Below are 10407 nucleotides of genomic sequence, written 5' to 3' on the forward strand. Positions count from 1 at the left end.
TTGTACATTGAAATAAAGCGTGACCAAAAAAAGATATTTTGAAGAATGTTGGAAACCTTTTACCATTGACTTCCAAAGTATCTAATTTTCCAACTAAGTCAATGGTTACATGTTTTTAGCTTTCTTCAAAATATCTTCAAAATAAACTCGTAAAGGTTTATAACCACATGAGTGAGGGTAAATAGTGAGTAAAGTTTCCTTTTTTTGGTGAGTTTTAAGTAATGAGGTGTATTGAACAGGTCACCTACAGCTACTCACCAAAGTGCGTCGCCCTCTATAGGTCAAATAATCATTACATGTTGTCCCATACATATCTTGTTCTCTCAGAAAGTAAAGCAGGTGTCGTATGCAAGTAACGCAGATGACTAGATACTAAAGAGATGTTATTGAGTATGAAGTAAAAGTGTGAGTTTGGTCAGTCTTAAAGGGGCAGTTCACCCAAAAATGAACAGATTTACTGTTTACTCTCCCTCGGGTGGTTCCAAACCTTTATGAGTTTCTCTCTGGTGTTGAACACTAAAGAAGATATTTTGAAGAATGCTGAAAACCTGATTGACTCTCTATAGCATCTCTATAGCATTTTTAAAATCTCTTCTTTTGCATTCAACACTAGAGAGTAACTCATACAGGTTTGGGAGCACTTGATGGAGAGTAAACCATGAGTAAATGTTGATTTTTTTTGTGTGTGTGAACTGCCCCTTTAAGAGTTGTGTGTGTGCATGAATTTGTGTATGTTCTCAGAGCCGCACGAGTCGCCCAGGAACTTTGCGACGGAGGGCTGGTTCATTGGTCTGATCAGCGCTCTGGTTCTGCTGCTGCTGGTTCTGCTCATCCTCTGCTACATCAAGAAGAGCAAAGGAGGAAAATATTCAGGTGAGTGACTGAGGAAAAATCATCAGCACTCGTCACTCTGGAACACCTGAATGGTCTTGATGACGTTTGCATGTTCTCCCCGTGTTGGTGTGGGTTTCCTCCGGGTGCTCCGGTTTGCCCCACAATCCACATGCGCTATAGGGGAACTGATTAACTAAACTGGCCGTAGTGGATGAGTGTGTGTGGGGGGGTTTCCCAGTGCTGGGTTGCAGCTGTAAGGGCATCCGCTGTGTTAAACATATGCTGGAATAGTTGGCGGTTCATTCTGCTGTGGACCCCTGATGAATAAATGACTAAACCGAAGGGATAAATGAATGAAACCCACCAGAATTAAAAAGCTTCATAAGCCTGAAAGCTGCACTGAAATGAAATCACTTTTTTCTAATAGTATGTTAAGAGTAAAGAACATTTCAACTATTTATTAACTATTCAACACATCCTTTACTGCTTTAGGATAATGTTGAAGACTTTTTGATCCACTTCAAATGTTGAAATCAAACGCAAAACAAAGCATTAAATCTTAAATCCAAGTGTTGTTATTGTTATTATGAATAAATGACTGCGCTAGCTGTGTGAATGCTTCTTCTCGGAGGTAATATTGTGTGTGTAGAATATACTGTATGAAATGACTCCAGTTTTCAGAGCATCAGCACTCCTGTGTGCTCACTTGTGCATTATTTATGAAGTCTCTGTTTATTTGTGTCTCAGTGAAAGATAAAGAGGAGGGTCAGGGGGACGCAGCAAACCAAAAACTGAAGGATGACGCGTTTGGAGAGTACAGGTACACGTTCACAAACACACATCACGTTACGCAGAACCTGCGGAGGTAAATCAATGGATAAATGACTAAAAGTGCGCTTTACAGGTAGTGGAATGAAGTCAAATGCTTCAATATTGGACAATCGAAAAGGAAAAAAAAAGTGTTAAGATGAGCGGCAGTCCAACAGTCAGAGAAATGCACGATGCATCTGAAACTGCAGTTGTGATTAACTTATTATTGATACAATAATACCTATTGTGCACCTTTTACTTTGTACTTACATTTTTAAAATGCATACATTTACCACTGTAATTCATTTCTGTATTTGCATTAATAATTACACAGTTTGTTTAGTCGTAACCAAACCACTAAACCTAAGTGAAGAGAGTTTCTTCCTTCAGTGGACATTTAAAGCTAGATGAAGGGAAGCTCAGACACTGGTGTTTATGAAGATTTACTTGTTAAGATGAAGCTGTTTTAATGCTACTCTGGCTTGTTTTAAACGTATTCAAGTAACCTGCATTCATTTATATAAAACAAAACCTTAATACTGACAACGATGCTAAAATGAGAACGTCCCAGTAGCGACTGTAACCCACGCTCCCTAAAGGAGGGAATGGAGACGTTGTGTCTTGGGGAACACATTTGGGAATCACCAGATGACCAATCACTTTGAAGAGTACCAAAACAGACTAAAGCTGCGGTCACACTGGACTTGTCTCCCCATAGATTTACATTCATACACACGTGAATGCTTCAGACTGGAAACGCAAGGTCTTGCGTCAAGTTTTGCATCAACCTTATCACCCATCACTTGACTGTGTGAGACCAATCAAGGATCAAAACATGACCTCTCTGCACAGAAATGTAAAATATGGAGCAATGGCTCGCTTTTTTAAATGTCTAACCATTTAGTTTTATCCCGTCCCTTTTTGCAGCGCCGTACAACAGAATTCCGCATGCACAAACTCTAGTGTGACCGCAGCTTAATGAGTGTAGCTCATCTAATCACCTGACTATATAGGCAGCACCTGAGGAGAGCAAGCCAGGCTTTATTTGAGGATGAAGCTGAATGCTCAGCTATCGGATGGAGATCCAGCTGCTGTGGCAGAGGAGACAAAACTTCTCCTTCAGGAAACGTGGGTTACAGATGTAACCAGGACGTTCCCCTTCAGATCGGGAACTCCAATGTTGCGTCCTTGACACATTGGGAATGTGTATGGAAGCTGAGCCCGTCAGGCGTTTGGTGAGAGGCTTGCCAAGTACAGCGTGAGTGCACAACATCACCAAGAGAGCAACCTTCCAACATCCCCAAGCCATTAACTAACCAGAATATGGGAATATTTAGAGTAAAATTAGGGAGTCCTACAAATCTTTTACCGAGCTAGCTGCAGACTAGGTATGCTGGCAGCTTGCACTCTGCAACTCTTATATAGTCGCCCACTGAAGCTAAGCAGGACAGCATCCGGTCGGTACCTGGATGGGAGACCACATGGGAAAACTAGGGTTCTGCCTGAAGTGGTGTTTGTAAAACCAGCAGAGGGCGCTCAACCTGTGGTCTGTGTGGGTCCCTAACGCCCCAGTATATTGATGGGGACTCTATATTACACAGTGAGCAGTGAGATGTTAAACTGAGGTCCTGACTCTCTGTGGTCATTAATAATCCCAGGATATTCTTGGAAAAAGAGTAAGGGTTTAATCTTGGCATCCTTAACAAATTTGCTCACTCACCTCTGTCCATCATGGCCTCCTAACCATCCCCATATCTTAATTGGCTTCATCACTCTGTCTCCTCTCCACCAATCGGCTGGTGTGTGCGGTCTGGCTGCTGTCGCGTCATCCAGGTGGAATCTGCACACTGGTGGTGGATGAAGAGATTCCCCTGAAAAAATATGTAAAGTGCTTTGAGTGTTTAGAAAAAGTGCTATATAAATGTAAGGAATTATACATTATTATTTTAGAGATAAGACTGTACGTTGGAAAAGTGTGCCAGACCCGGAGGGGAAGGATGCTGTGAAGGCCATCAGCTACCCAAGGGGACATCTGAAGACAATATAAGCATATGGGCTAGCCCTATTCAGGGGAGCACTACATATGATAAGCTGGTTGGTGGGTAGGGAGGACACGGGTCCACCTAAGTAGAGAGAACTTCACTGTGACTGAATGACATAAATGGGATGGCCAATGGGGATCACACATAGCTGGAACCGATCCCCATAACGCGGGTAGACCAATTCCAGACATTGTACTGGGCTAAGCACCCGGCTCCAATGAAAAGGCTGGTTCTGCCTCCTCAGCAGGCATCGCTTGTAAGTTCACTACCTGGTCTTGAAGGGGCGTGATAGGAACCTTGGGCACATATTCGGGCTAAGTTTTGGGCACGATTCGCTGAACCCCCAATATGTGATGCAGTACCTGTGCCCATCATCTGGAGACAGGAACCACCACATCCAGAAGCGCACAGTCAGAACAGCGTCTTAAAAAATATGTGTTGCCTGATTGTGTTGCCCTCTTAGGGGAAATCTGCTCTTTTATTAGACTGCTCTTTTAACAGTACCCAGCAAAACCCAGCATTCAGGGTTTGGAGATTCACCCAGCCCGACTGCCGCTGTCTGCGTCATCATTAACACTGGATACATGAAGCTTGATCTCTCTGAATTCAGCGCAGGAGATGTTGTCTTTTAGTTAAGTGAGGCTTCTGAAGCGAAAACTCTGCCTCGTTCTCTGAGGCTGGTGGAGTTTATACTCCACTGATTGTAATCAATTGCACCTTAGACATTCACTGGCCTGTTTTCTTACTCTTCAGAGTGATTGGTCATCTGGCAATTCCCAATGTGTCAAGGACACGACATTGTAGTTCCCAATCTGAAGGGGAAACTTGTTTGTAAAGCTGAAAGCATGCTAACTTGATCAGACTGTCTGAGTGACTTGTGCTGTTTTCTGTCTCATGATTCCCTCTGCTTTCCCACTCACGCACAGATCTCTGGAGAGGTAAGATCTGCTTTAGTTACTGTGTTCCTCCTGAATGTGCATGAGTCTGACCACTGCTGTGTGTCTCCATCAGTGATATGGAAAAGTGCTCCATCAGCCAGCCGTCAGGGTGCGAGAGCAAGCGCAGCAGCAACGACAGCCTGGCGGATTACGGGGACAGCGTGGACATCCAGTTCAATGAGGACGGCTCCTTCATCGGGCAATACAGTGGCCGCAGGGATCCCCGTGGGCACGACAGCTCTGGCGCCGTGTCGCCGGTCAACCCCAACATGCCTCCACCCAGCCACAGCTTCCCCACTTCCGTCACCGGGATCCTGGGGCCTAATTAATAATGCATCATGGGCCCTTTAGGGACTTTAGACAGGATAACAATTTCAGGACGGTCATGATTAAAAGTCGTCATCTGCAGACACACATCGACTCACACTCATCCCACAGGACGATTTCTCGTAACATTCCACCCTGAACACTGTTTACAACGTCCACTCCTCGCCCGCTGCTGTGTCCCTGTAGGGGTCTGGGTCTGCAGAGCAGTAGGTGTTGCTGCAGCCTGTTCAGCATTGAAGCTCATTGCACACTGATGCCGAAATGTACATGTTCAGAAATAAATTCGACCTCAGGTTGTGTCAGGTTTATTGACAGACTGCCTACGAAACGTTCATCTGTCATTAAAAAATTGATGAATTCTGAGAGGAGTTTTGACAGTTCAGGAGAAAGGCAAAATCCAGAACGCCGTCACTCGCAGTACAGATCACTTCATGACAAACATAGTGTGTGAAATAAAGACAGAATGTGGAGGATGGTTAAGAAACACTGCTGCAGACAACTGATTGTGCGTATGTGTGCATGTGTGTGTGTGTGTGTGTGTCCTTTAATGTACTGCCAGTCTATGTTCAGGATTCGTTTACAAACGGAATGTGTCAAGTGACACAAGCAAACTACCAAAATGCCGCTGACTTCCTGAAGTAAACCTTTTGTCTCAGGATAATCCCACGCAGCTCTTTGATACGCTGAACTCTCCATCCTCTCGGTAGCCTACAGTGGATTGGATGAACATAATATTTTGAAGTGGAATTGAATATTTTGGGAAGGAATTGAATTTGAATTTTTTTTCCGTTTGTTGCAACAGATTAATTAACACACTTCAGACTACACGGAAATACATCTATACGAACATTTCGGACTTCAGTGTGCAAAGACCTTTAGGGCCAGACTCGGGCCGTGCACAAATTTAGTAGGAGCTTCAGTCTGCGCTGAGTTTTCAGCACTCCAACACCCAAACCTGGTGTTGGAGGCCTTCAGTCCTGCAGATCAGCTCCACACATCCATCTGGAGGATTCTAGTATGTCTACTGAGAGCTTGATAGGCTGCGTTTCATTATGGTTCGGGCTAAACTTATCACGGGTGTATTACCCAAACAGTGAGGTACCTGCCATACCCACCACCATACCTGAATCATACCTGCCAACACAAGGAGTCTCCTGTATTTCACATCCATCTCCCACCACCCTCCCGTTTTGTTATTTCTCCCGGAAATCTCCCATTTTCCAACCCCTTCACCATAACCCCCAACACCGCATCACCCCAAGCCCATCTTTTTGGTACAGTCTTCTACACTCCCACTAGGTCATCAACTTTAGTATAGTATCCAGATGCTGGCGCCGCCCTAAATCCAGTCCATGGTAAATTACTAACACCACAAACATCCCGCGCCCCTGGTTCTCAACTTTGTTCCTCAGATTGTCCCACCCACATCCACACCAGCCCATCCCCCCAACACCATCTTTTTGGTACAGTCTTCTACACCCCCACCAGATCATCAACTTTGTTATAGTATCCGATCGCCGGCGGTGCCCCAAAATCCAGTCCAAGGTACAGTTACTAACACCACCAACATCCCGCACCCCTGGTTCTTAACTTTGTTACTCAGATTTACCTACCCACATCCACACCCAACCACCATCCCCCCCTCCCAACCCATCTTTTTGGTACAGTCTTCTACATCCCCACCGGGTCATCAACTTTGGTATAGTATCCAGTCGCCGGTGCCACCCGAAATCCAGTCCATAGTACAGTTACTAACACCACAACCATGCTGCACCCTTGGTTCTCAATTTTCTTACTCTGATTTCCACATCCACACCCAACCTCCTATCCCCCAAACCCATCTTTTTGGTAAAGTCTTCTACATCACCACCGGGTCATCAACTTTGGTATAGTATCCGGTCGCCAGCACCGCCTGAAATCCGGTCCATGGTACAATTACTAACACTACAAACATACTGCGCCCCTGGTCTCAACTTTTTTACTCAGATTCTCCCAATCACATACACCCTGTCACCCTCTCCAACTACCCAGACCCCCCCCCACACACACACACACCCACCCCCCCACCCCCACCCCCCCAAAATGCGTACCCAGTCACCAAGAAATTCATATGCAATTGTTGGCAGGTATGGCTTAAACTACTGTAGTATAGTACATTGTTCATGAAATATGCCGGAACAAGTGTTTCCCAAAACCTGCCAGAGACCCTTCGTGACGTCCCGAGTCTGACCCATTTCCCTCTACCCATCACACACTCAATCTGAACACCACACACTCACACATGAACTTCAGGATGCCTTCCTAAGTCTCACGAATGATTGGCTTTTAAAAATCCTATCCCTCAAGAGCCTGATAAACGAAACAAACAGATCTTGCTGCCTCTCTGAACAATGCCTTATGTAGAAAACATCAGCTGAAATCTCTGCAGTGCTCCTGTACGGGGCGCACGCAGCAGAAACAATGTCCTAAAGGCTGAACAAGCAGAAAAAAATAATCCTTGGTGTTTTATTATGATTTATTGTAAAGCCATTCTTCTTATTCTTTTTAGTATTTTATTTTTTACGAAATACATGTTTTACATCTTGCGTTTGGTTTTATAAAGGCTAATATATTTTGCTTTGTAAATATCACTTTTTTTAAACTTCAGTCGTGTACTCTTATTGTTTGTTATTTTGCAAATGATGCTTCATTAATCCTTCATGTTTCTTTTATAATGCAGTGTGTAGAAACATTTATTATTACTACCGTCTCTCCGTCTTAATAATCAAAGTTCAGGGCCGTGTATCATTTGTATTGTTGCCCAAATGTGTTACGCGAGTATGTTTTTAAACTAATGTATTTGATGCAATTTCTTACATTAAATCCCTCTGGAGTACATACAGCCGCTGCACTAAAGCCAAATTTTGTGATTTTGAAACTAACATATTATATATTTTTAATGGAAAACAAACAGCAGCTTTGTTTGAGGGTTGATTTCCTGCGGCGAATAACAGCATGTGGAGCTGTAGTGCTAGGCTAGTTAATGTAGTAGTGTAACGCTGAGGCTAATCCCATCATACTGCCTTAGGGGCCGTTCACACAGAATGTGTTTTTCCTCTCCAACGTGCTACTTTTCTATTGATTTTCAATGTAAACACACACTTGACGGACGTGTTTGACTATTACGCTCACGCCTCGTGTCTTTTAGCACCATGTTTTTTAGATGCCGTGTCAAGTTAAAGATCTTCAACTTTCACACGCAGTCAGTCAGTCCCACAGCAGTGGACTAATCAGAAGAGCTCGGAGGCGGGGCAAACATTGCAAGCTTTTGTTTATAGTAGAAAGATCCCATGACAACTGTTGTATTTACCGTTATAGCATGGCGGAGGGGGCGCTGATTGAGTGTCCAGATATCCTATGTTATATAATGTGTCTTCAAGTGCTTCCAGGTCCAAACGCTATATCAAACTGTATGATAAGACTCAACAAATGGTTATAATAAACATTTACAAAGCGCCGTAATGCTTTTGAAAATCACGACCGCACTGTATATAACCATGCCTAATATCAGATGGCCAGAAAGTGATTAATTAAACTGTTAAAACATTAGTGTCTATGATGAAGTCCAGAGACTGGCGATGCAGTGGTGCAGTAGGTAGAACCGTCGCCTCACAGCAAGAAGGTCGCTGGTTTGAGCCTCGGCTGGGTCAGTTGGCATTTCTGTGTGGAGTTTGCATGTTCTCCCAGCGTTCGTGTGGGTTTTCTCCAGATGCTCCGGTTTCCCCCTCAATCCAAACACATGCGCTATAGGGGAATTGATTAAATAAATTGGCCATAGTGCATGTGTGTGAATGTGAGAGTGTGTATGGGTGTTTCCCAGTACTAGCTTGTAGCTGGAAGGGCATCCACTGTGTAAAACATATGCTGGAATAGTTGGTGGTTCATTCCGCATGTGGCGACCCCTGATAAATAAGGGACTAAGCTGAAGAAGCTGAATGAATGAATTATAACAATATCAACAGCAGTGCTGATTCAGTGGTTGCTTAGCAACATAAAAAGCGCAGCGCACTTCTCTTTTTCTTGCCAACAATAAAAGGCAATGCGCTCTCAGAGGAGAAAACACATTCAGTGTGATCGGCCCTTTGTGGAGTCTTAGTGCTTGAGCGTTTGGTGTCATCGGTCTGTCAGCTTGCCAATATTAACACTCCAGCAGTGCTAATCGTGTACAGTAAACTCCTACTAACAAAACCCGTCTTATGAAATAACCTGTGGCGCATCTGTGTAATGTCATGGGCCGGCGTGACTCTAGCTGTCTATGTGTTGACGGAAATTACGACGAACTGACGGCAGGTAAATAAACACTGATGGTTCACATTATGAATGTATTGCTTAGATCTCACCTTTGATACTTTCTGTTGTATTTATACTATATCCATGGTGTCATGCTTGAATTAGCGATCCTCTTATTTATTATCATGCTAAAATCTGACCTTTAGATTAGCTTTTAGAGAAAAGGTCTGAAATGCGATGCAATTTTTTGAACTGGTCTTCTTCTGAATGAATGAATGTGCTGAATACTGTTGTAATTGCGTGCGACACTTGATTAAATGCGTTTTGGGAGCAGTGATGGTGTCGTTACAGCCTTACTGGTTTGGATGGAGGTTATAAAGTTGGTTTTACATTCGCACAGACTTTCAGTAACACAGAATTTTAGAGAACTGGCATATAGGAATGACTTCAAGACAACATTAGCACTATTTCCCTGACTGTGAGTGATGTTGTACTCTGACAGTCATTGGCTGATCATATGATTTACATATCTAGAGTTTGAAAACAATACTATTCTGGCATTATGTTAAGAAGGTGAAAGTAAAAGTGCGAATATAATACCAACTACACCTCAATCAGTTTGATGACAGTGTCAATCCATTGTACTTGTTAGCTGTTTTCTTTTATACTGTAGTTCTTGCTTTACTGATATCATGCTGGTGCATTTTCAGAAACACACATCCAGTCAGTAAAATAGACTTTGAGTTAACTGCTTCATAATATCATTTAGCACACGTGTCACTCCTGAATTGTACTGTTGAAAGTCATCCTGGTTAAATCAGAATATTTACAACAAATGTATGTAAGATTATGTAGCCTGTGTACGCATTCAAATCTATTTTCCTATATGAACAAAGTGAAGCGGTGGAGTCCGGTGCATGGCTTTACTGTAAAAGACCCGAAGAGACGCGACAGCGAGCACGTCACCTTCCTTTCCTGCTTTTTTTGGGATATGTTGATATTGTATGTAACCGTCTTCTTACCTCTGCCTTCTATTTGTACGATAAATGACTATAAAAAGACAGTCAGAGTGCTAACAATGAGCTGTGGTGACGAATGAGCGTCAGTCACGATGAGCTGGGTCTGTACAAAAACAGAGAATATAAGCAGTCAATGATGGAGCTTGTGAGCTGCAGTGGTACCGTGTG

The 10407-nt window shown here is 43.4% G+C and overlaps 1 protein-coding gene across 1 annotated transcript in view; it reads left to right on the forward strand.

Moving 5' to 3' along the window:
- Positions 1 to 6985, forward strand: part of l1camb (L1 cell adhesion molecule, paralog b) — a 46732-nt gene extending 39747 nt beyond the window's left edge. Inside the window, exons 25-28 of the mRNA XM_056449451.1 lie at positions 742 to 873; positions 1582 to 1654; positions 4613 to 4624; positions 4698 to 6985. Of these exons, the coding sequence (XP_056305426.1) occupies positions 742 to 873; positions 1582 to 1654; positions 4613 to 4624; positions 4698 to 4953 (473 nt within the window). The 3' untranslated portion in view covers positions 4954 to 6985. The remainder of the gene's footprint in view (positions 1 to 741; positions 874 to 1581; positions 1655 to 4612; positions 4625 to 4697) is intronic.
- Positions 6986 to 10407: the final 3422 nt, after the last annotated feature.

Source organism: Danio aesculapii, chromosome 23, assembly GCF_903798145.1.
Source record: "Danio aesculapii chromosome 23, fDanAes4.1, whole genome shotgun sequence".
NCBI lineage: Eukaryota > Metazoa > Chordata > Actinopteri > Cypriniformes > Danionidae > Danio > Danio aesculapii.